The 27,291-nt window shown below is 34.5% G+C and overlaps 1 protein-coding gene across 5 annotated transcripts; it reads left to right on the top strand.

The window, feature by feature from the left end:
• The first annotated feature begins 423 nt into the window (after window positions 1–423).
• Window positions 424–14,571, top strand: LOC130805059 (protein ACTIVITY OF BC1 COMPLEX KINASE 7, chloroplastic). 5 transcript variants are annotated; one of them, XM_057669671.1, is made up of 18 exons: window positions 424–771; window positions 1,545–2,185; window positions 2,318–2,461; window positions 2,793–2,918; window positions 3,940–4,027; window positions 4,938–5,031; window positions 7,340–7,433; window positions 7,550–7,604; window positions 7,749–7,840; window positions 8,568–8,738; window positions 9,501–9,557; window positions 9,645–9,728; window positions 10,945–11,029; window positions 11,262–11,323; window positions 11,426–11,500; window positions 11,615–11,719; window positions 13,966–14,107; window positions 14,210–14,571. In XM_057669671.1, exons 2-18 carry the CDS (start codon window positions 1,565–1,567, stop codon window positions 14,224–14,226), a joined length of 2,112 nt encoding a protein of 703 aa, XP_057525654.1. In that variant the 5' UTR covers window positions 424–771; window positions 1,545–1,564; the 3' UTR covers window positions 14,227–14,571. The 5 variants fall into 5 exon arrangements, with proteins under 5 accessions (XP_057525654.1, XP_057525653.1, XP_057525650.1 ...); XM_057669670.1 differs by having other exon boundaries at window positions 425–791; window positions 14,185–14,571; XM_057669667.1 differs by having other exon boundaries at window positions 426–771; window positions 14,185–14,571.
• The last annotated feature ends 12,720 nt before the right edge of the window (window positions 14,572–27,291 follow it).

The following is a 27,291-nucleotide window of genomic DNA, read 5'->3' as shown; positions in this document are numbered from 1 at the left end:
TAGTAACGACGAACAAAAAACTTGACTTTTTTTTAGCAGCTCTCTTTGTTCGCTGTTAGTAAAAGCGAACAACCCAAGCCTTAACTATGGAAAAAATTACTTACTTTGAGAAATATTTTAAAATATTACTTATTTTTTAATTTTTTAATAATTTTTTTCCTAATTCATTCAAATTTTCTCAACATTTCCGCTATCATTGTAAGATATTTTTGTTTTGGTGACGAAGTTAAAACAAGTAAAATGTCAACAATTAGCTTCCGAGACAGGGAGACAGTGACAGTTAGTCAGTAACTGTCTATCTGACCACTAATACGTCAGTAAAAATGTCAGACACAAAAAAAAAGCTCGCTTACGAACATCAGTTTCATCCATAAACTCAATAATAATGAATGGCACTCATTCTTGTTTTCCTCACATTCTTTCACATGCGTAAAACACAATTCCCCCTTCTTTTTTTTTCTTTTTGTTTTCATTTTCCTTTATTTCTAGAATTCCCCTTATTTTTTGTTATTCTCAGACAGCAACGTCGCCCAAATTAATAAATTGACCAGAAACTTAGTACCCAACTCTCAATTTATTGAGGTGTCACTAATTAGTACTCATATCAATAGATATTTAGATACCCACCTGGGTTTTCTTCTTCTGATTCGTCAATTTTGTACGAAAGAATAGAAATTAAGTCGATTTTGATTTTTTTGATTGACAATAATTTCTGGGTTTTTGGAAAGATTGAAGCTTGCGTGTTGTTTTGATATTGGGTTGTTCTCAAAGGTGAGCAATTTTGTGCTTTTGTAAGTAGCTACTCCTTTTGTCTCTTTAAGATTGCTACTCACATGTTGATTGTAGTGTTTGTTAAGCCCATTAGGATAATGTGATGTGGGAGGTATATCTTTCTTGCACGCTTTGTGTTATAATTGAAGTTGATTAAGGTTTGTATTTGTATTTGGGCATCTGGGTTATTTTGTTTGTTGAGTTTCAACAAGAAATTTGGAAATTTGAATAGTTTTTCTGCTTGTAAGTTTATGACTTCTTTTATTTCATTATTTGCTACTCCAGATTAGGAGTTTTTGAAGTAACTTTTATTTCAGAAATGTGGCTTGTAATCTTGAGTTATTGTGATTTTGATTATTTTTTTAAGAGTGGATGAAATGAATGACATCTATTGAAATGTTGAATTTGTGTGGTTTGAATTGTTTGTTTTCCATTTTTCATCTGGGATAAAATATATATTGTTGAAAAAATAACACATGTGATTGCATATCGAACAATTAGAGAGAGTTTGACTAAAATATAAGCTTGATGGGCTACTTGTCTTATTACCAATTGGTTTTAGGATGGAACCTCTTCGGGTTTGTTTACGGTCAACTCTGCTCTTGTATGGGTTTTGTGTACAAGCCTAAATCTATCATTTATTTTTCAATTAGTGATCTCAATGTTTATATGATTGTTAATGAGTTCTTAAAAGCACTTATTGCTGAGTATTTTAGCTGTTGCAGTTGTTCATGTAGTTCTAGTTATTCTAATCTGATCACTTTCTCTGTCAGTTTCGTGGGATCTTGTTGAAATGGCTGCAATTCTAGCTTCACAGAGCTGTAATTGCGGCAATTTGAAGTCATTACAACAAAGAACAGCCATTGATGACCTTGGTTCTTCATGTTCAATATCTGGGATAAGGCTTCCCAAGTTTGAGCAGCGTGTCTTTAACCTAGCAGCATACGGTCAAGGTATAAGATTTGAACTGGAAACACGGCACACAAGGAAACTGACCAGTTTGGGAAACGATAAACGCTCAACTAAAATGTTGCCAACAGATGAAGTGATGAACAATAATGGTAGAACAGTGAATGGTACCAAGCAGAATATCAATGGAACAAGCAAGGTTTCTATTAATAGCACAAGACCAGTGAATGGAACCAAGCCGAATATCAATGGAGTGAGCATAGTTAAAAGAGAATCTGCTTCTTCCTTGGTTGAGAGGCCGAGATTTCATGAAAATGAAGGGCTTCCTCCTCTAGAAGAGCCAAGGGTAATGCTGAGTGATGCAGGATTTAGTTGGGCTAATGACAATTACAATTCTGTCCAAAGGTCCATCGATGTCTGGTCGTTTGTTCTTTCTCTTCGTGTGCGTGTTTTATTAGAGAATGCAAAATGGTCATATGTTGGTGGATTTGATGAAGAGAAGCAAGTAAGTTTCAGGACTTTTTGCCGTAAACTTTTTGTTTTCTTTTGCTTATCGACATATCGGTTCTAATAATTATAACTTCAGTAGTATTGTTTGTAAGTCCTTTTCCAATGTTTTGGATTTTGTTATCTGCAGAAGAAGAGAAGGAGAAAAACTGCTGCTTGGCTGAGGGAAAGCGTGCTACAGCTCGGTCCAACTTTTATAAAGCTTGGACAACTTTCTTCTACAAGATCTGATCTGTTTCCTCGAGAGTATGTGGATGAGCTTGCCAAATTGCAGGTAAATAGATGTGGATTAATGCTGGTTATTTTTGTGTCTAAAGAAAGGAAACTGAGAATATAAGCCATACTTTCTGAAGATCAACTCAACTCATAGTTTAAGCTAATGGTTGAGACCCTGAGATTGGTTTCTATACTCTATCGTGCTCCCTTATATGAGATTCCATTAGGCTAGAATTGTTGATGCAGTACAATCCCGCTAATACCAAGCACTAAATGTTTCACTTGAAAGGAGGTGGCTAAGATTAAAAACCCGTGACATAGGCTTCTGATATCATGTCGAAGGACCAATTCATCCAAAAACTTATGCTTATATGTTGAACTATTTACAGGATAGGGTGCCTGCATTCTCATCAGAAAAAGCTAGAGAATTCATTGCTGCAGAGCTGGGAGCCCCTGTAAACATTCTTTTTAAAGAATTTGAAGATCAGCCAATTGCCGCTGCTAGTCTTGGTCAGGTGTCTACTATCTGACTTTTCTTTGTCTATTATCACAGTGATAATACTAGTTCTAATAAATTTCTAAGTGAATGTAATGTACTAGTTCTTAGATCCTTGCTTGGATTCCATGGTTGAAAAATTCATAGATTAATGTTCCTAGAATCTTCTCAAAATTGAACAATTTTTTTATGATTGTCTCTAGTCTGTGAGCTTCTTAGCGGTCTGATGTAGTCGCATCGTCCTTTGCATGTCAAAGACCACTGAAATCAATTTCTTTAAAGACTATTTTCAAGTTTGCCTTGGTTTTTATTGGTTTGGACTTTAGACTATTGTCAATCGTCACACACTTAAAGAATATTATAACGTCCTTGAGATTGAAATATAATCTTTGAAGCAAGAAAGATATAAATTTTTTGAAGGTAGACCTTGAGTTTGAAACTTTTAAGAGCGAACTGAAGATAACTAAGAGCTCAATTTCTTTCAGTACATATTTCAGTCCTTACAAGTTGCGACATGACATGATGGTAGTTAAGCATGAACAAGACGAGAAGCATTGCCTCTTCAATAATGATTGGACGCCTGATGTTATGTTTTTGATCTAATAATAGTGGAATGATTGGACGCCTCTTGTCTAACTACTCAATGAAAGACTTGCTGCTTAACTACTTTTTATAGACAAATATGATTACATATTGTTTTGCTTCTTAATATGTAAGTCCTTGTTGCCAGAGATCTTAAATCTGAATCTATGTTAGTAAAATGTGCAAAATTAATAAATTTCTCTGCTGTCATTGTATATGGCTATGTGCTGATCAAGGCTACCTATTTATCAGGTAATTTACACATCTTGCTCTTTGAAAGTATCGAATCAGAGACTCATCATACCGCCTTGAATTTTTATGCATTATTATCCTCACATGAGGTTTATAAAGCATACGAGTAATAGAATATTAGACTGATGCAAGCGTAGTTTAGAGTATGTGACTAGCGAAGGTTTTTTTCTGTTTCACTAATCAGTGAATTTGAATGATTCTTGTAGGTCCATCGGGCAATCCTGCATAACGGAGAGAAAGTAATCATAAAGGTTCAAAGGCCTGGCTTGAAGAGACTATTTGATATTGATTTACGTAAGTGACTTGGCTTTTGGTCTTCTTTCTGGCATCTCAATGATATCAACTTCTTTGGGGATCAATGAAGGGATTGTTCAGTTTGTTCTAGATATTCAGTGCACTGGATTACGAACCAAAACTTTTCCTTATATTTACCCCTCAAATTTAGCTAGATGAAAGGCCTTTATGTTTCATGACAATTTATCTCTTGCTTTCTTTGCAATCTACTGGAGGGTTTGTGCATTGCAATGATGATCGTTTATGTGATTTAGCTATGATTTGAAAAGAGTAATCTTCTTCTGCATTATGATACACCAATTACCTTAATCCCAAAAGATTGGAGTCGGCTTACGTCTATGATATCATATATTCATCTTCCCTACCTAAGACAGCTGAAATTTTATTGGTACTGTACAAATAACATGATTTGATTTTATTGTATCTTCAGTGATGCATCTTTGAAATGTTGTCCAAATTGGGAATGAACTTCATGAAAATTTGTCCAATTTATTAATAGTTACTTTATCACTAACAATGGTAATTTTAGATCGCAACCCGCCATACCCCACCGAGGTGGGAGCCATTCAATGGAATCGGGGTGATGGAATGTTGTTGTATAAATGGCAAAGCACTTTATTTAAAAGGTAGTGTTTGACATAGTTTACAAATTGTATGAATGAACTGTCAATATTATTTTTGACGTAAAAACCTATATATTCTACATAAATCCAAAACAGGTGTAATTTTTATCCATAAATTATTGCTTCGTAATTTTTTTTTTCTCTGATGATTCTGCATTGTAGATGCTGTCTGCTTCATATTTGATGAAATCGTATGTGCTTAATTGGTTGGTACATGATAGTCGATGATGCTTTTTGCCTCGAAATTAAAAGTTAACTAGTTACTCAAGGCTTTTTGTTTTACTCAGGAAATTTGAAGCTGATTGCAGAGTATTTCCAGAACAGTGAGTCTCTAGGGGGTCCAACTAGGGATTGGATTGGTATATATGAAGAGTGTGCCACGTAAGTTTTTAAGAATCCCTGATGTTCTTGATGCCTTTTTGTTCTAATTCCCATCTAGAAGATGAATTACCCATCTGTTTTTTTCTTCATGGGCCCTTGGTTCTTCCTCACTGGATCTTGAGAAATTCAGACTTGTATAGTCTCTTTAATATGAAATTGAGGATCTTGGATCCAACACCACTGGCTGTTTCATGGAGTTATAGTGATTGTTATTGTGCTAGATAAGGGACTGCTTTGAATATGATAGTGAGTATTCCTTTCTCTCCCAGGTTTGTAACTCACCATCTCCATGAGAATACAAATGTAGGGTTGGAGCTGTCCGGTCTTTCTCCAATTTTCATGGAGTCTTCCTGCATTGAATTACACTATAAATGAAATGATTCTTTGAGGACTCCATTCCTTCTGCAAGCTACTGAACAAACTTCTAGAATCACAGTAGAATTCGTCCAACAAATAAACACTATACTCATCAGTAATAAGTTTCTAGTGTTACTTTGACTTCAAGAGGTAGAGTTCGCCCATCATCTCTGTGTTTAACTTTCAAGTTGGAACATGATATTAGAGTAAAAAGGCAGTAAACGATTATTTTGAACTGTTAATAAAAATCACATGATTGCTGTAAATTGTTGCTTTCTTGAGTAACGATTTCCTGATAATAGGAAGGTTAAGAAATAGAAGGTAGATGGAAAGATGATATACTTCGTCTGCAAAGGAAGTCTAGATAAGCTTTTGAATACAAAGTTACCGATTAGGTATTACTAAGGAGATGAACTTGACTCTAGACCTCCTTCGACGAGCAGCCTTCCTATTTTCTTGGAAACCCAACCTCCATGTTGGGAAATTAATCTCCTTTATCCTTCTTTTGTGATCATTCTCTGTTAATGGCGTTTTTGAAACATTGTGGACGCCTTTGGGTATTCTTCAAGCTTGCTAAGAGACACAATGCTTTCCATTCCTCATGAAATGTTGCTCTCCTACTTCCTTGCATAATAAATCAAGAGGGTACCTAAACCCACATTCTAAGCCTTCTGTCTAATAGTTATCACATTGTTATTAAAAAGGAAAAAAAAAAAAAGAAGACAAAAACAACAAAGAAAAGGAAAACTGATACAAGAAACAAATAGGAAAATCTAAAGAAAAAATTACTAGCAAAAAGTAGACATAAATCCAATGACAAGGGAAATTATAAGAAAAAACGTGAAGAAAGAAGAATCCAAAATATTCAAGAATCCAAAGGTAAAAAAGTTAAAGAATCTATAAGAAAATAAAAGAAGATATCCACAATAAAGAAGATAGAAGAAGAGATAAACAAAAAATTGAAAAGGAAGCTAGCTAGTCGTGGTGTAGGCACTGTTTACTTACATTAGAAAAACTTATAATGTACTCTTGTGTAACTAGATGATTATACATTGAGATATTAATTCAGAAAATAAAAATACAGCTTTAGTCTATTCTCTTCGTTTTCCTATTATTCTTCTCTTTTATTCTTTCTTCTCATCTTTTGTAATTCATTCCCTTGTCTAACCTGATTTTCTACTTTTTTGGTTTTTTCTTGCTCATTAAAGTTCATATCTTAACAGTATGTACATCATTCCATTACCTAAAGACCCATTTGGTAAATGGTATTAAATAGTGGGAATGGTAATGGAAAGTTAGTGTAATTTTTGTATGAATATCTCTTGACAAAGTTAATGGTCATTCTTATTCTTTTTCAACAATCTTATTTCTTCACAAAATTCATTCCAATGCATTACCATTTGAATATGTGGTATTAGATGTTAATGGAAAGTTGTAACAAAAAAACTTTTTATGATCAAACTTTCATCACTATGGGAATGACATGATACATATCATGAAAATTTACACTTTTTATGATCATACATATTAGATACAAATCATTCCCATTACCACCAATTAGTACTGTTAACCAAACGGGCCATAATGCCTTTAACCTCCTTGATGAGCTTTGGGGGGTGGTTGTATGCATCATTACCATTGTCAGGGATAATATGGATGTTGTTTTTTATTTCCCATTTGTAGATGGTTGTAAAAATCATTTGCACCATCTCATGATTAAGTTCACTTGATTCAATGAGTCAATTCAAGATAGTCTATTATTATCTGAAACCAAATAACTATGGATATTTGGCCCTTTCGACTTTGTTTATTTTTTACCCTGATGAAAATTTCTTGTAGGTTTTCATTAACTTCTTATTCTTTTAATCTTATGTGATAGGTTGACCATTTAATGCTTTGGCATTAATTTCCTTGGATCTACAAAAACCTTCACATTTTTATTGATCTGCAGGATATTGTACCAAGAAATAGATTACATTAATGAAGGGAAAAATGCTGATAGATTCCGCAGAGATTTCCGGAATGTCAAATGGGTTCGAGTACCTGTGAGTTTTTTTTCCAGTGGTCACCCTTTTGTTCAACCTATTGTCTTTGCAAGTGTTCTTGACCTCCTTGCTAAGTATACTAATGAAAGGGTATAAAATTTATTCTCTTTATGTAGTTGGTTCACTGGGATTATACTGCATTAAAGGTGTTGACCTTGGAGTATGTACCAGGTATGAAGCTTTCATTGATAAAATTTGTACTTCCCGGACTTAATATGACTTAGTTCTATTAAGTTTTATACCAAAAAGAAAGTGAGGTGAAGCTTTTAGATCAATGTTTTTTACATCATATTGTCCATGCATTATTTTAAACAGGCATTAAAATAAATAATTTGGAGAAATTGGAGGCACGTGGCTACAATCGTCCTCGGATTGCATCACATGCTATTGAAGGATACTTAATTCAGGTATCATTTGTATAGACCGGAATTTGATGTCCTTCAGAAAGTAACATGCTCAAGGAATTAGCAAATTAGTCGAACTATTCTATCAACCATTTTGCAAATAAGATAGAAAAGTGTCCAACTAGTGGCTGAAGATTTTATCTTAAAGAGTTTTTCTTTTGTTTCGTATGCAACTATGCGAAGGTTGTTCTTGAACAGAATGAGAAGACTGGTGATACATACAATTATATTTGTCTTTTTCGAAATATTTTTGGCTAATGGAAGGAAGATATACATATACATCCATGTGAATATTACGAGAATTAGTGACAAGTAGCAAAGTAGGAGAACAGATACCTTAACTGATACAGAAATAATGCGAAAAGAAAACTTGAAATTTGAAGGTATGTCATGGAGTTGCTTAGAGGCTAAAAAGGCCCTAACTCTGGTGCTTCTAACTCTGTAATAGGTTTTAGAACTTACTCTACGGCGAGGAGGATTATATGTTAGTTAGTTCCAATTAAGTGCAAATATTATTGTCTTTTCATTGTATAGTAATCATGTCTAGCTATACTTATCGGAAGCACTGCTCCATAATGTCCTGATGGATGGTATAAGACGAGGCATACAAATTAGTTAATAAGTATCATTATTGTAGATGCATACCTGGATATGTTCTTGGCTATATATATCTGATTCTGAACGTTGTCTTTGTTTACTGACTGCTCTATATCCTTATGGATTTTCGCAGATTCTAAAAACTGGTTTTTTCCACGCTGACCCTCATCCTGGAAATCTTGCTATTGACAAGGATGAAGCAATCATCTATTATGATTTTGGAATGATGGGAGAAATTAAGACTTTCACACGGGAAAGATTGCTGGATTTATTTTATGCTGTCTATGAAAAAGACACAACAAAGGTACATTTTTTTGCATTTTGTGCTTGGTTCTCAAAGTATTAGCCATTAGCAATAGCACATGCAGTTTGTGATGTTCAATCAGAAATATGATAACTTATTGTAGAATGCTATCACCGAAATTGTTCTACTCGAATCTCTTCTTAAGCTGTGGTATTTATGGAGATAGTAAGCTCATTTTGGAATTCTCTCTAATATCTATTCGATGTTCATATGGGACCAAGATTATGTCTCAGTTGAAATTTTTTCTTTATTAGTATCTTTCATTATCTATTTGAGAGATTACAAAAGTTGATACTCCCTTTGTTCCAATAGATTTGAAGCATAGAGAAGTTGTAGGGTTTTTAAGAAATAGGTAATAAATTAAGAGAGGGAATGAATTGTGTGGATCAATTTAAAAGAGAGTTAAAATGTACGGATGAAATTAAAAGAAAGTGGTGGGCCATTGTCCAAAAATAGAAATAATGCAAAATGATTGAGATAGACCAAAATGGCAATTGGTGCAAAATAAGTGGGACATAGGGAGTACATGACAAATATGAGTCATCTGACATCTGCACATTAACATATTTAGAATTCATTGATACGAAACATATGGTTCGAAAAATTTATGTGTATATTGCAAAAGGAAACTGTTATAGGAATCATAAAATACATTTCTAAGGTGTTTTTGTGTGACTTGTAATTATAGCAACTTATTCTGACTTCTAATTCAGCTTCAATGGGAATACTATGCATAATTTGTTGATAGCTTCATCCATGCAGGTGGTCAGAAGTCTCATTGATCTTGGAGCCCTTCAGCCTACAGGAGATCTGTCGGCGGTAAGATATTTCAGCAAACATATAAACCCTTCTTGTGCCTCTGATACTTTTATGAACATGCCTTAAGAGTTTCACAATGGCTTACAGGTGAAGAGATCGGTGCGGTTTTTCTTAGACAATCTGCTGGGTCAAACACCAGATCAGCAGCAAACTTTGTCCGCAATCGGTGAGGTACAAGAGTCAAGATATGCCTTAAAACTGTCCTTTTTGTACTGCTAGTTCATTGATGATGTTTTCGAATCTTAGGTCGTCGTTTTTGTCGTTGACACCTCCACTTATCTGTACTTTAATACCTTATCTTAACTTTGCCGTCGACTGAACTAACGTTTATCTGTTAATTGAACTTACTAATTGTCTTTATAAGTTATTAAAAGTGGAACTTAATTTACTGTGAAATAACACAACCATGAAGTAAAAAGGCGTCTTTGAATTTATTCATAAGTTTCAAGTACCGGGGGAATTGGGAGGGGAGGGATAGACATAAGTCACAAACATAAAAATATAGGAATTCACAAAGCATAAGTCTCTAGATTCTCCGGGATAGACATAAGTCACAAGCGTAAATGTTTGTTCATCATAAGTCACAAACATAAAAGTATAGGAATTCATTTTCTACCATTACAAGTTAAGAGGGAAAATTCTAGAGACAAGTACAGATAATGCTCCTTTTTTCTTTGAAACAATGTGAGAGTTCCCTGATGACGCGTGTTTGCTGAATGCCTAAAAGCATAGTGCAGATGATGTTTTCGGGGGATTTTTTAACAACCAATAATTCTCCTAATTCTATTACTTCCTCTTGTTTGTAATAGTTGCTACGTTTATAAAGTAGCCAGCCACTATTCATTAATAGTAGTCTTACATCTTATTCTTTATGTATACGGAGTATAGTTAAGTGAGATCTTGTTTGATTTATCTCAATACATAATATCGTCTATGTTACTCGGACTCTTCATTTTGCTTTACGTACTCATGTCCAATCTTTGATGTTCAGAAAATTTTATGGCACTTAGACACTTCATTTTAGGCGTAAAATTGAATATTTAGACGTATCCGACACTTGAACACGTACCAGTATCCGACATCAGTACCCGAGTCCAAGTAAACGTCAACTTTTTATAATTTGTAATTCTGTACAACGAAAGATATTGCTCCCTTATTCCCTTTGAATTTGCTACACAACATCCTAAAAACTCACTTTGATTTGCATAATTTAGTGAATTCAAAGGGATGACAGGAGAGTAATGGTTAAAATAGTGTAACGGATAAGTGCGAAAACAAGTGCAGCAACTTCTTTCATGATGCATGATTGTTGAATCCCTCATATTGAAGTATAGGCAATTTTCATATTTTTGATCTAATCTCTTCTATTTTCCCTTTAAAATTTCAGGATTTGTTTGCCATTGCCCAGGATCAGCCTTTTCGTTTTCCATCTACATTTACCTTTGTCCTAAGGGCATTTTCTACCCTTGAAGGTAATTTTGCTGACTCTCTCCACTCAAAACATTGGCATACTTTTATGTCTAGAATTTGACCTTCGCAAATCGCACAGTAATTTTTTCAACATTAAGGGAGTTTTTTCATCATTAATTTTTCCAGATCTTACCAATATTTTTGAGTAATTTTATACGTTAAGAATATCTTGATTGAAGCTAGATATGTTTGTTATTTTGTGAAGAAATTTAACTCAGACTTATCCTTCTCTAGGTGTTGGCAAATTTCTCGACCCAGACTTCTCATTTGTGAAGGTTGCGGCACCTTATGCACAAGTATGTGTTGTGAAGATGAATAAAACTTAATTAAGATCCTTAGTTCTCTGTTTTCTTATCGATTCTTACAACAGTAGATCTAAACATTCATACTGCCTGCAGGAGCTTCTTGATCTAAAGGAAAGGCGACGTACAGGAGTTCAGCTTGTGCAGGAGATAAGAAAACAAGCTGAAGATGTACTAATTTTTTGTCTTTCCGATGATTACTTCTTTCCTTGATTGTTACAGGAGACCAATTTATTAATATTCATTTGTTAATATTGAACTCCTTGCTTTATCTTATATTTTCAGGCCAGAGACTACACAGTCTCCATGCCTTACCGAGTCCAGCGAATAGAAGAGTTTGTGAAGCAACTAGAATCGGGAGACTTAAAGCTACGAGTGCGGGTTCTTGAGGTAACTACAACAAACTATCATCTGTATATGTTATGAATATAGTAAGTATTTGTATCTAAGGGGGTGTTTGGTATGACAACTTAAAATGTAATGGAAAGGGAATGTATAAATAGAGGTAAGTTAATGGTAAGTGGTGTTGTTATTATTTGTTTGGTATGAAGAGAGCAAAGGGAATAAGGTAAGGGAATTCGTTACACCACTATTACGAGCGGTAAAAAATTAGAGGATTCTATTTCCTGAAAGTAACGTAAACAATTACTTTAGAGTTGAAACAAACAATATGTAACGGTTTGAGTTAGGCGTTTCCATTAGTGACCTTCAAAAAATGGATACCAAACAAGCCCAATGTTTACACAAGCACTACCAATTACAAGTATAAGGATCTTTTATCACAAACAATCACAAACTCTTGAACATGAACTTCGTATTTTGATCACAAACATTATTGTAGAACTTCAAATCTTGATTAAGAACACTGAGAAGATATTGGTGGACTAAACGTCCTCTGAAACGTGCACCAAATAAAAGTGCAAGTATGCTTTCATAAAGTGCTAGCCTGAATTACGCTTCGAGATACTATGTGTTTCACAGTTATATTTACCTTATAACCGCCCCATCCGTTTCATACCCGTGTTATTCGTGCCCCATTTTCATTCCTTACAAATCTACACTTTCATTTCGATCCATTTCGTAACATGTTTACAAGAGAAAATAAAAAATTTATAGTCAACAATTCACCATATTATTGATAGTAAATTCACATTTAAATTCATGATTTAGGGAAACTTTCGTCTTTGGTTCAAAACACATAAAGCACTTTTTGTTAGGTCACTTTAGAAATTTTATGTTTACAAAAATTGTCAATATTTTTTTTAGTCGGTAATACTCCTTGTCTCCTTTTGAATTTGCTACAACATATGGAAAAAGCTTCGATTTCGATGTTGTAGTATATTCAAATGGACAGAGGGAGTATATAGTATAAAGTAGTATATAACAGATATAGAGCAAGCAAATATGGGGTGAATAACACGTAATACCCACCACTTACCCTCTATCCATGGTGTTTAAGACTTTTCATACACATATTTACTCACTACTTACCAAATTTTTACTGCTCTAACTGGGGCGGAATGCGAAACGATGCCCCCAAAATTTACCCGCCAGCCATCCTAATGGTCAGATCAAAATTTGGAAATGAACCTGTTCTTGTATGGCAATGAGTAGGTGCTCTTTTTTGCCTTAATTTTGGTCTTGGACTTTACTTTCTTGGATCTATTTCTAACTCTCCAAATTCCTACAATATATACTTACGAAAATTTGAGACATTGTCATACCGTATTGTGAACATCTCATACTATGTTGTTTCTCTATTTATGCCTTATTTTTCGCATATTGTTGCTAATCTATCATGGAAGAGTGCAAACACTTGAAGAGAGGAGCTTTTACCCTTTTGAATTCAAGCTACAAAGGTTAAATGAGTTTTGTTGCATATTATGTTAACCATTACTTCACCTTATTTATCTGTAATGAATATTCGATATCATCACATGAGTGTGGACATCGATCAGTGCATTTTGTTCTGTGATTTTCACGCACTAGCCAAGGACTATTACTCAACACCCACACTGGTTTCTGAGCATGTACTTAAAGTACATAAATTTTGGCATACCATGGTATCTCCTTTTGGAACACAAACGGCCCGTTTGGTTAACGATACTAATTAGCGGTAATATGAATGATTTGTAGTGTAAATTTTCATGAAATTTATCATGTCATTTCCATGGTAATGAAAGTTTGATCATAAAAATGTTTTTTTTGCTCACAATTTTCCATTACCACCTAACGCCATGTACATGTTCAAATGGTAATGCAATAGAATGAATTTTATGAGGAAAATGAGATTGTTAAAGAAGATTAAGTATGACCATTACAAGAGATATTCCTACCATATCACACTAACTTTTCTTTACCATTTCCACCATTTAGTACCTATTACCAAACTGGCCGTAATGTGATTAATGAAAAGAAGTGAGCCATAGTTGCATTAGATCTGTCAATTTTCGGCAAAATTGTACTATGCATGTCAGATTTGCTAACCAGACTTTCAATCTATGTATCATTCATGTGCTTAGCAACTTGGTCGATTTTTTAACATAAAGACTTATAAGAGAAGCAAATATCATGTTTTTATTTACTCCTATATTATTTCATTTGCTCTAAATTAATTTCGGGCTAAATATTTTCAGTCTGAAAGAGCAGCTCAAAAGGCAACAGTGTTGCAGATGGCAACGATGTACACAGTTCTGAGTGGTACACTAGTCAATCTCGGGGTCACCTTCAGCACCCAAGGAAACGAAATTGTGGCTAATGGTTCATTTATAGGCGCAGGTCTAATCCTGACACCTTTACGTACATATATTCAGTACACTTTCCGTGAAATTTCATTATTTAATATATGATTGCAGGGGTGTTCTTGACATTGCTCATCAGGTCGATGCGAAGAGTGAAGAAGCTCGATAAGTTTGAAACGATGATATAATAGAAGTTGTATATACTTCATACATGTAGAGATCGACAGGGTAGATTGTAAATTAGTTAAGCTCTTAGGCAATCGCCTTTCCATAGAACGAAATTGAGAGAGGATGATTGAGCGGGATGGGGAGTGAGGTAAATATCTATTTTTATGGTATATATATGAGAAATACAAACCCCAAGGATTAAGATGGGCTGCTATTCACATTTTAATTATAGAAACTTGATGAATCATTCAATTATTATGCCAATATGTAATGAGGGTGCACATACGCAGTACATTATTGTGTACTTATTATTCATTGTTCCTTTGTGAGGAATCTCTTTCTTTACTACAATAAAATGTCCAAAAACATGATTCATACATTTATACAACCTACAATTTATTATTATTGAAAAACTATGGTTAAGCTTAAGAATGTTGATGAAGGAGCTTGTATTTGTTTCTCAAATCTGGCGATTGCATGCTCCTCAAAAATTGTTTTTGCATGATTGATAGAAAAATATGGTGAATTTGTTATAATAAAACCATATATATGTTAATAGAGATAAATATGCAAATTATTTATTTGGTTTGTAAATTTACTATTCTAGCGTTAGGTTTAGGTTATTACTTGTATCTATACATACATTCATTTATGATAATCATTCTTCAAGCCAAATATGGTATTAAAACTTTAGGTTTTCACCTAAAAGCCCTAACCTCTTTTCTTCTTTCTAGGGGTCGTCTTCTTTGTAGCCATACACCGTTAGTTTTTTTTCTTCTCCTAAAACCATTCTTATCCTGGGCTTCTTCTTCTACGTAGCCACCATTCTTCTACGTAGAATGATGGAAACTATAACCAACAAACAATTCACTGAACGAAGTGGAAGGAATCACAAATTTCAGTCCAATTTACCCAATCATTATAATCCTTAGCAAATATGCGCTCATCCTGTGTGGGTTCCTCCATGCCCATACCCTACTTCAGCCCAATGGTCTACTTCACAGCCGCCCTACAGGTTTCCTAGCTCGACCCAATCTTCCTAGTAGGGCCTTTTGGGCTCACGTTCTGCTCACAACTTTATGGGTCAAGCTGCTTCTTCTTCCACAAATATGAGCTACACACCACCAGATTTTGACCATGCAATGTAGGCTCTTTTCATGTCTCTCCGGATGCTCCATTTTATATGGATAACGTTGCTACCTCTCACATGACTCACTCCCAAGGTATTCTTTCTTCGTATTCTCTTTAACGCATCATCATAATTCTATTATTGTTGGGAATGATAATGTTATTCCAGTTCATGGTCATAAACAATTTACAATTTCTTCTACCATGTCCCCCTTCTCCTTAAAAATGTCATACATGCCCCCAAACTCATTAAAAACCTCATTTTTGTCTGTAAATTCACTCATAATAATATGGTTTCTGTTGAGTTTGACCTTTTGGCTTTTCTGTGAAGGCTTTGGACACGGGGGGCATCATCCTGAGATGTAATAGAATAGACGATCTTTATCCCTTCACATTTACCTCTGGAGCTACTTCTTCATCAATCACTCAAACAACTCTTTTAGCTATTTCTCCTCATGTTTGGCATTCCCGCTTAGGTCATCTAGGGTATCTTGTTTTATAGTCTTTACATACCAATAGGGATGATCATGCGTCAAAGACCCTGTTGAACCCGCACCTTTTTTAAGGGACTAGAACTCATTTTTTGAGACCTATCAGATTCGGGCTGGGTTTGGATCTCAAAAATTAATAATGGGTCTGGGTCCGGGTCTAGACCCTTAGACCCAAAACCGAACCCTAAATTTTATTAGATATTTTTTTAATTGCACAATAATACTAGTACATGTTGTACATGACCATCCCTTCCTCATTGCTCCTTTTCTTCTTCCACACTTCCGATCAATTCCTTTCATCTCTCTTTCTATGGTTTTATTATATCAGAGATAATTATTGTCACGTTTTAGTAAACCAATTGATATATGCAGGATTTGCATCACCACAATTCAAAAGACAGAGAAAACAAAAGTGATGAAGTTGATGACATGGATACTAATGTTGATGATGATGCCAAGGAATAAGGATGATACAGATAAATATGTTTTCAAACTATATACCTGTTAGTATGGTATATTGAGCAATGATAGAAGAGATAATTCTTGTCACTTTTGCAATTCTTGATAGATTACTAAATTAAGTTGATACTTCTATCTTGTTGGACATTAAAAGCTCATGAAAAATGATTAACTAAATAGATAGTTGGACATTTAAAGCTCATAAGAAAATAATTAACTAAACAGATAGTTTAGACAGATAATTCTTATCTGAAAATTTGGATCATTAGGGTCTGAATCCGGGTCTGAATGCATTAAAAAATTAATGGGTCAGGAGCGGGGTCTAGTTGGATCCGCTTCAGATCCACCCCATGACTATCCCTACATACTAATAATTTGATTGATTGTAATAAAGCTCCTAATAGTTTATGTCATTCTTGTGTTTTAGGCAAACAAGTTAAATTACTCTTTTCTTTCGTTCTTCTAAGTCACACTGTCATAAACCATTTGAAATCATTCATAGTGATATTTGGACTTCTTTGATTATTAATCTTTCTGGTTATGTATAAATATTATGTCTTATTTCTTGATCATTTTACCAATTTCTCTTGGAATTTTCTTCTAACAAAGAAATCTCAAAATTATTTTTTGACATTATCATTAAATTCCGCACTTTTGTTCATACACAATTTGAAACATACATTAAATTCTTTCAATGTGAGAGTATGGTGGAGAGTATCTGTAATGCATTCCTTTTGGGCCCAGATTTTTCTGCTTCTTAGGAAGATCATTAGTATGGTGGAGAGTATCTGTAACTTTATTTAGTCTATTGATAATCAAAAGGGTTCTTTGGGCTTTAGCTTATTCTAAAAAGGATAGATTGTTGATCAAGTGGGTGAACGATTACTACTTGAAATGGGCTGACATTATGCAGCATAGGGTGCCTTCTACAGCTTCTTGGATGTTGTCCAAAATCATTAATAGTAGGGCTCAGGTTACTGTTTGAGATGAGCTGAGCAGATTTTTGGTGAATAGGAAATTCAATGTCCATAAGGCATATGTGGCTAGAGTTGCTACTGGTCCTAAGCCTCATTGGAGGGCTCTTTGGTGTAATAGCAAGGCTTCTCTTAGGAGTACTATTTGTCTGTGGCAAATCTTGCAGAACAGGCTGCCTACCAAAGACAAACTTGCTCTTTGGGGTATTTAGTGTAATACTCTTTGTGTGTTGTGTCAGGAGGATGATGAATCTAGAGATCATTTATTTGGTTGTTGCTCTTACATCCAACATTTGTTTCAGCACATCAATTATTTTGCTCCAGGTTTCTCTTGGCCTTCTACTTTTGATGATGCTATGACAATGATGAGTAGAATGTGTAAGAGGAAGAAGAGTAAATCCTTGATGTATGTTATGCTGTGGGTTGAGACGTTGTATCATACATGGTTCCAACGCAATCTTCGTGTGTTTAGGGAACTAGTTCTTCCAGCTCTTCATGTGGCTCATAATATTGTTTTTTTGATAGCTACTAGGCTTGATGATAGTGTAAGAGTTCGCTTATTGTTTAGCATTTTTTTTTTTGGGAAATTATCAATATGGTACCCCTGAGTTTAGGCACTTTATCAATGGTACCCCTCAGTTTTTTTAATTATCAATGGTACCCTTGTACTATTGAGTGTTTTACACCCATAACCTTTTTAAACTTTTTCCATCCAAAATCGTCCAAAACCGTTAACTTTTTTCTTTTTCTTTTATTTTTCAATTCAAAACATAAAAGAAAATTAACGGTTTTGAATGATTTTGGACGGAAAAAGTTTAAAAAGGTTACAGTTGTAAAACGCTCAATAATACGAGGGTATCATTGATAATAAAACAACTTAGGGGCACCATTGATAAAGTGCCAAAACTTAGGGGTACAATTGATAATTTCCCTTTTTTTTTCGTTTCTGTTGTTGGCTTTTTGTTGCTTTGGTGTAGTGTAACTTCCCTATTGTGTTTGGGAAGTGTTTCTTTTATAGGCTAGGTTGTAAAAGGTTTTTTTAGAGTTAATATATTCTCTTTTACTTGCCAAAAAAAAAATCTTTCAATGTGATCATGCGGGTAATTCGATAAGGGTCTTTATCATCAATCTTTCTCAAACCATGGAGTTCTTTATCATTTTTCTCGTCCCAATACATCCACTTAAAATGGAAAATCCAAACGAAAAGTTCGCTCTATTAATAATGTAATATGCACTCTCATGTGCCATGTCTTTTTACCTTCTTCCTTTTGGCCTCACTCCTTAGAAATTACTACTTATCTTCTCAACATTTTGCCCTCTAAATTATTAGGCAACCTTACTCCTACTTATCTCCTTTATCACAAAGTCCCCACTTACTTCTTCTTACGTACATTTTGTTTGTATTATCCTCTCCTCTTCTTCTAAAATTCATAAGTTACAACAACAGTCCGCACCAAGTGTCTTTTTGTGTTATCCCTTATCTCATTGATAGCCAAACTTATTCATTCTTGGATGATAGCCATCATTCATTTCTTCTCTAAACCCTTCATAACCTAACCGTAAATGGGCATCCTACTATGCCCGAACCCACCACATCCAATAACACTCCTACTGTTCGTTCAGCTTTTCACGAGCATGATCCCAATCTCATGGCCTAATCTCCTAGTCCACATCACACAAATTCCTTTCCCCAGTCTCCTACTTTTGATGGTACTCCTCAATCCCGTAGCCCAACTCTCCAATCCACACCTTCTTATGGACCTGATCCTTTAAATGAACTTCACCACAGTCCACAACCCTATCAACCTTCCCCTTTTTGCCACATCACCACCACATGCTCTTCCTTACCCTTCTGTATGACCACTTATAATCAACAGGGCATCTTCAAACCTAACCCCAAATACGCTTCTTAAGCTTTTACAAATATTTCTTCTTCTCCCTCTCCAATTCCTAAAAACCTAATTAATGTCTTACGTGACCCAAACTGAAAACCCGCTATGCAAAAAGAATACGATGCTTTACTTGAGAATGATATTTGAGAGCTTGTTTCTCATCCATCTAATACCAATATTATTCGTTTTATATGGATAGTTCGACATAAGACGAATTCTGATGGCTCGTTTGAGCAGTATAAGGCTCATTTAGTTGGTGATGGTAAGTCTGAGCGTGATGGCGTTGATTGTGATAAGACCTTTAGTCCAGTTGGTAACATGCTTCTATCAGGCTTGTTCTTAGCGTTGCTCTCGCAAAATCATGGTCCATTCATCAATTGGATGTTAAAAATTATTTTTCTGCATGGTCCCTTGAATGAGACAATTTATATTGATCAACCTTTGGGTTTTCGTAACCCTACTCTTCCTGATTATATTTTTCAGTTCCGTAAATCTCTATATGGTCTTAGGCAGGCCTCTTGAGCAGGGGCCTGACATTAGTGGTTTACATATTTTGTGACCACTAGTGGCTTTCGGAATAACATTTGCGATAATTCATTTATTTATTTATTATCATGAATTTGATTTTTCCAACTAACGGCATTATGTGGATCACATTGTTCTCACTGCCCACACTTTGCACATTTTCAACATGACCAAGCTAAGTAGTGAGTTTTCCATGAAGGATCTCGAGTCTCTTATCTATTTTTATGGGGATTGTAGTTATACAGAACAATAAAAGGACTTTTTTTCTCTTAAACTAAGTATGTTACTGACATTCTTGAACATGCTGGCATGCCTAATTGCAAGTCTAACCTTACTCTTGTTGATACTACTACTAAATTTAGTACTGCCTCTGGTGCTCTTATGATAATCCCACGTTGTATCTTTGATTGATCGGTGCTCTTTAGTATCTTACTTTTGCCTGACCCAATATATCTTATGTTGTACAGTAGGTTTGCCTTTTATGCATGATTCACGTGTTGAAAGTATGGTTGGCTTTCATTGGATTCTTCGTTAGCTTAAGAGAAAACTTCATTATGGTCTCCAGTTGTACAAGTTTCCCATTTTCTCCTTACTCTCTTATATGGATACTGATTGGGGTGGATGTCTTGATACACGTCGTTCCACCTCTTGTTATTGTGCTTTTCTCGAGGACAACTTATATCTTGGTAATCAAAACAACAACTCACTTTGTGTAAATCTAGTGTTGAAGCAGAATATCATGGCGTTGCTAGTGCTTTTTCAGAGACTTGTTGTCTTTTCAATCTATTACTTGAGTTGCGTTGTCGTATTATGAAGGTCACTTTGGTTTATTGTGATGATGTAAGTGTTGTCTATCTTTCTTGAAATCTATTCAGATGAATACGCATTTTGTTCGAGAAAAGGTGCAAAAAGTAATGTTCGTGTCATTTATGTCCCTTTTCTATTTCAGATTGCAGATATCTTTATTAAGTAACTACACAAGGTTTTATTTGACGATTTACGTGCCAGTCTCAGCATATTTAACCTCCTGATTTGACTAGGAGGATGTGTTGATAAAAATTAATATGTAAATTATTTATATTTGGTTTGTAAATTTACCTTACGTTTAGCTTATTTCTTGTATCTATATATACATTCATTTATGAGAACCATTCTTCCAGCCAAATACTCTAATATTATATGCAAGAACTTTTAAGATATTTTATTTTTATTTTAAAGGTATTTAACAATAATGAAAACAAAAAATCAATTTACGATTTGTTTTTTCTAATAAAAGACATATTAAATCATTTTTATTATTTTATATGCTAAAGATAAATAACAAGTGAATATACCATAAAAATGACTAATCAAGTAGAATAAAAATAATTGAAAATTAGTACATAAAGATACGATGACGAGTAGCCTGTAAATAAATGTCTCCTTTGGTTGTTGTTACTAAAATGTGGTAATGAAAATGACTTGTAGTGTTAATTTTGTTGTAAAATGTGACTTTAATTTTATTAAATAAACTTATAAAATAAAGTTACATAAATGTAGTAGATTACAAATTATATATGACAATCAAGATCGTTGCTTATGTACACCACCGAGAACTTCAAGATACCGATCTTCAAACCCGAACAAAATAACAAGAAGATTTTGTATGTGACTTGATATAAATTCTAGGCAAGACTTTCTTCCTAAAACATCATTTCCTCCCTACTACGGTGCTTGGGAATCTAAACCGGAAATATGTTTTGAGATACAAAGAATTTCACTAAATTCCTAGCATAAAGAAATCAGAACGATGTGAGAAAAACTTAAATGGAAGGATATACGAAAAAATTACAATCGAGGATTGCAAGTTCTCTATGTAAAGTTCTAGAGAGGAAAAGAAATTCGGAAATTGCATCCATCAATAATTCACACAAGCCTTCTATATTTATAGAAGAGTTTACACCATTTCACGAAGTAACATGTTACTCCATGAAACACAACATCAATTCACGAACCAATGTCGTCTTTCAATCAATTCATCCCAATATTTATCTGGTTAATCTAACCATATTAATCGTAGGTAGTTATATTATAACTAACAAAACCGAATAAAAAGAACATTACAAAAACCAGCGCGAAACTCACGACCAGTGAAACACTTTGCAACCTACGAACTCGTGACCAGTGACGAAAGTCGCGACCCGCAAATTGTGTTTTTTTTTAAAACAGAAACTTTGCTTTGAAAACTCGCGACCCGCGAGCCTTTTCGCGATCCGTGAAAAAAACTTTTCACAAAATTAGTAACTTTGCAATTTTGGGATATTTCCAATTATTTATTTATTTAATTTATTTATTTGATTTAATTAATTTATTATTTTTGATAACCATTATACGCTCTAAATGACAACAATCCTCCCCATCTAAAGTGTATAATCCTTTTCCTCTTTCACGATCCATAATCTCCAACCCATTTCATGCATCAATGCCAATGTCCGTCCGGATTGAATTGACACCTAGTACCACACATCTTTAAAATTGATCATATCGCCTAATGTCCGTCCCGATTGAATTAAGCAGATATATCCAACCAATTGAAGGAGTAGTTCACATGAAATAATTCATTAAACTCACATCTCTGACACGTTGAAGGCCATGTGTCCATATCTATTCATAAGTCCATTGAAATCATAAGTATGCCCCTTGATTTTGCTGAGGCGGCAAAACCTCGAACATATATAGTTAGCTTCTCTTGGTTACCATGCTTCAATGAATAAAGCATTCAATCTAGAGATCTTCAAAACTCTAGAAACAGGAGACTTCGAGGGACTACTCTACTACCTCGTTATTCAACATCACGAACAAAGCAACTAAAAGGTCTCAAAGTTGCTTCCCAATATTTGATGAGCGATCAATCCACATTGAATTCAAGACTAGATGTTTCTTCTAGCGTCGAATTGGGTTTTACTCAAGGTGTTGAAGATGGGCATAAATCAATTCCAATAGCCGAAAACTCAATGGAATTCCTACTCAATAGCTTAGCAAACTGATCCGCCATATTGAGTTTAGTATTAACATAGTCAACAGAAATGACCATTCCCTTGATAAGATCATGCACAAGACTATGTCTTAGTGCAATATGCCTTGACTTACCATTGTATGTTTGACCATACGCTCTATTCAAAGCTGAATCCCTATCACAATGGATAGCCACCGGTGAAATTGGCTTAACCAACAGAGGGATCTCATACATGAGATTTCTTAATCATTTTGCTTCCTTGCTAGCAGACTAAAGCAATAAACTCAGGACACATCGAAGAGTCTGCAACACATGTTTGTTTCTTAAAAGCCCATGAGATGGAACCTCCCCCAAACATAAACACTCATCCAATTGTAGAAGAATTATCCTCTTTATTGGATGCCCAAGTTGCATCAGAATATCCTTCCAAAATCGAAGGATCTCCACGATAATACAAACCATAATCCTTGGTTACCTTTAACTACCTAAGTACTCTTCTCACAGCTTTCCAATGGAAAGGACCCGAGTTTTGAGTCAACCTACTCAACCTTTCTACTACAAAAGCTATATATGGCCTTGTACAGGTCATTGCATACATCAAAGATCCAATGATCTTTGAGTATTCCAATTGAGAAATAGCTTCACCTTTATAAGGTAATAATTTCTCACATGCATCCATGGGAGTGGAAATTGGAGATTTATCAAACATATCAAAGTGTTTATAAATCTTCTCAATGTAATGAGATTGGTTCAACATAAGACCTGTATTATGTTTTATTATCTTAATGCCTAAGATAACATCAGCCTCCCCTAAATCCTTCATAGAAAAGGATGATGACAAAAATTCCTTTGTCATTTCCACTTGATCTATACTTGTCTTTTCCTTTATTATCGAACTTGCTATAAACACATTTGTCGGCCTCATTGACAATGAAACCAAAAGACAACACGTGTCATCAAACTTTTGATGCCACTGCTTTGGTCCAACCAATTTACACACCTTCTTTTCTTCTCCTTCAACAACAAACCCTTCGGGTTGTTTGATGTACACTTCCTCCTCCAGATCACCGTAAAGGAATGTCGTGTTAATATCCATTTGGTGAATCAACGATAGAAGCTAAGGCAATTAAGAGCCGAATAGTTGTAGTTCTAGCAACTGGTGCATAAGTATCGAAATAATCAATACCCTTCTTTTGTCTAAAGCCTTGAACCACTAATCTTGCTTTAAACCAAATCACGGACCCATCAGGTCTACGTTTAACTGTAAATATCCATTTACACCCAAGTAGAGTACAACTTGGAGGTATGTTGGTTAAGACCCAAGTGTTATTCCCCATGATGTAATCCATTTCATCATTAATGACTTCTTCCCAAAAAGCCTTATCACGAGAAGACATTGCTTTTTCATAAGTTGATGGATTGTCCTCCACATTTAAACAATAAAGTGTGCATGTACAAAGAGAATCTCTTGTACCCTCTACTAAGTAGACTTCAAAATCTAGACCAAAAGATTTGGCAATCCTTCCTCTCTTACTTCTCCTTAAAGAAGTCTCTACATGTTCCATCATTTGATGGAACATTTTGAGATTCAAGTTGATCTTTACCAACTTCTTGAATATTGGTACTAACATGTAGGTCTTTAGGCCTACCAATTGATGAAAATCGAGTTTCATTAAAAATAGCATCTCTAGACTCAATTATCGAATTAATCGATATGTAGTCATTAGGTTTAATTACATAAGACCTATAAGCATGACTATGATGTGCATAGCCAACAAAAATGCAACCGAAACCTCTTTCACCAAGTTTCTTCCTTTTATTACCGGGCACTCTTACAATTACCCTACATCCCCAAACTCAAAGATAGTTCAAGTTTAATTTCCTTTTGTACCAAAGTTCATAAGAAATAGCCTTTTTCCCTCTAGTAGGAACCCAGTTAAGGATGTGACAAGCGGTCAACATCGCTTCACCCCAAAATCCTTCACTCAATCCCGAGTAAGATAACATAGAGTTAACCATTTCTTGTAATGTCCAATTTTTCCTTTCGGCAACACCATTTGATTGTAGTGAATAACCCACCATAGTTTCATGGACAATTCCCATTTCTTGGAAATAACAAGGTTTATGATATTCCCCTCCTTTATTCGTTCTAAGTCGTTTGATTTTAGAATCCAATTGTACTTCCACTTCATTCTTAAAAATTTTAAACATGCTTAATGCCTCATCTTTAGAATGCAATAAATACAAATAACAAAATCTAGAAAAATCATCAATAAAAGTGATTATGTACTTTTTGTTACCTAAAGATGGGGTGCTATGGAAATCACACAAATCACTATGAATCAAGTCAAAGAATGTTAGAAGTTCTTTCTACTTTCTTAAATTCATTTCTAGTAATCTTATTTAACATGCAAGTACTATATTTATGCTACTCAAAACCACACATAGGAATAGTATCATTACTACCCATAACTTTCATACTTTTATAATTTACATGACATAGTCTATTGTGCCATAATTCATACATATGTACATCATTATCATAAACATGAAATAAACTATTATCAAATAAGTCTTGATGGAAAGCTTGAATAAACTACAATTCAAATAACATCTACCAATAAATACACCACCCCTACTAATTACACATCAATCATATTCGAATACTAATTTATATCCCATGCAATTCAAGGTCGGCCTCGACACTAAATTCCTTGCAATCTTAGGAGCAAACATCACTTCCTTCAAAGTAAGAAGATTCCCCGAAGTGAAATGCAATTCAACCGAAACTTTCCCAAGAATTTGAATAGTAGAATTATTTCCCATATAGAGAAACTCATCTCTATCACACTTGTGGAAGGTCTTGAACCATCTCCTATCCATGCGAACGTGCTTTGAGGCACCCGAATCGATCTACCATGATAGATCATCTTGTACACAACAAATATTATTTTTATTTGTTCCATTTAAATCCAAATTGGAATTAAATTTAATTAATTGTGAGGAAATACCTTCATTCGCGGGATCTTGGCTATTAGAAGCCTCACCCTTGTTATCATTCTTTTTGTTGAAAAGAAAACAATATTTCTTGCGATGTCTCGGTTTTCCACAAAACCAACACCCACCAACCGTAGGTTTCTTGGAAAAATTAGTAGATTTCCCTTTGAAAGAACTAGAGCCCCTTTTCTTATTTTTCACAAACTTAGACTTGTTTGAATTTTCTCCTACCATATTAATGGCGGTAACCGAGGATGAATCCTTCCCTTTCTCTTGCTCACGGATCCCAACTTCTATGAGAAGATGGGTGGCAAGTTGGGTAAGATCAATTTCCACCTTTTTGTGCTTGAGGGTAGTCCTTACATCTTCCCATGTTTGTGGCAATTTATCAATAATACTAGAGACAACAAAGAGTTCATCCATTTTTATGTCATGCCTTTTAAGATTATCATACATCTTTTGTATTTCATGAAATTATTCCGCAATAGGGCGATTGTCATCAAACTTAAAATTATTGAAATTACTTACGAGAAACTTTTTGCTTGAAGCATCTTCGGCCAAGTATTTAGTTTCAAGTAAGGACCACATTTCTTGAGCGGATTCAAAATTTTGATAGGCATCGAAGGGAGTATCATTCTTACCATTGAGGATGTGGCCTTTACAGATGAAGTCGTCGTTATCCCATTTAATTCTAGCACGGATATCCTCCGGAGTCTCATTTTCCTTTTCACTAGGCCTTGGTGTACTTATCACATAAGCAACTTTTAAAGTAGTTAAAAGAAAAATCATTTTCTTTTGCCATCTCCTAAACTCATTGCCTACAAACTTGTCAAGTTTGATAAAGTTGATAGTTAATATCTTGAGACTTGCCATTTTGTAATGCAAAGAAATTTGATGTTTTAGATTGTTGTAAATTGTGACTTTAATTTTATTAAATACACTTATAAAATAAAGTTACATAAATATAATAGATTACATATTACATATGACAATCAAGATCCTTACTTATGTACACCACCGAGAACTCCAAGATACCGATCTTCAAACCTGAACAAAGTAACAAGAATATTTTGTATGTGACTTGATATAAATTCTAGGCGAGACTCTCTTTCTAAAACATCATTTCCTCTCTACTATGGTGCTTGGGAATCTAAATTAGAAATATGTTTGGAGATACAAAGAATTTCACTAAATTCCTAGCACAAGGAAATTTAGAACGATGTAAGAAAAACTTAAATGGAAGGAGATATGAAAAATTACAATCGAGGATTGCAAGTTCTCTATGTAAAGTTCTAGAAAGGAAAAGAAATTCAGAAAATTGCATGCATCAATAATCCACACAAGCCTTTTATATTTATAGAAGAACTTACACTATTTCACGAAGTAACATGTTACTCCATGATTCGCAACATCGATTAACAAACCAATGTCGTCTTTCAATCAATCCATCCCAATATATATTTGGTTAATATAACCATATTAATCGTAGGTAGTTATATTATAACTAATAAAACCGAATAAAACGAACATTGCAAAAACCAACACGAAACTCGCAACCAGTGAAAAACTTCGCGACCAGTGACTAAAGTCGA

Source organism: Amaranthus tricolor, chromosome 2, assembly GCF_026212465.1.
Source record: "Amaranthus tricolor cultivar Red isolate AtriRed21 chromosome 2, ASM2621246v1, whole genome shotgun sequence".
Taxonomy (NCBI): Eukaryota; Viridiplantae; Streptophyta; class Magnoliopsida; order Caryophyllales; family Amaranthaceae; genus Amaranthus; species Amaranthus tricolor.
Note: the sequence above shows the minus strand (reverse complement) of the source record. Positions and strands in the feature narration are given on the sequence as shown.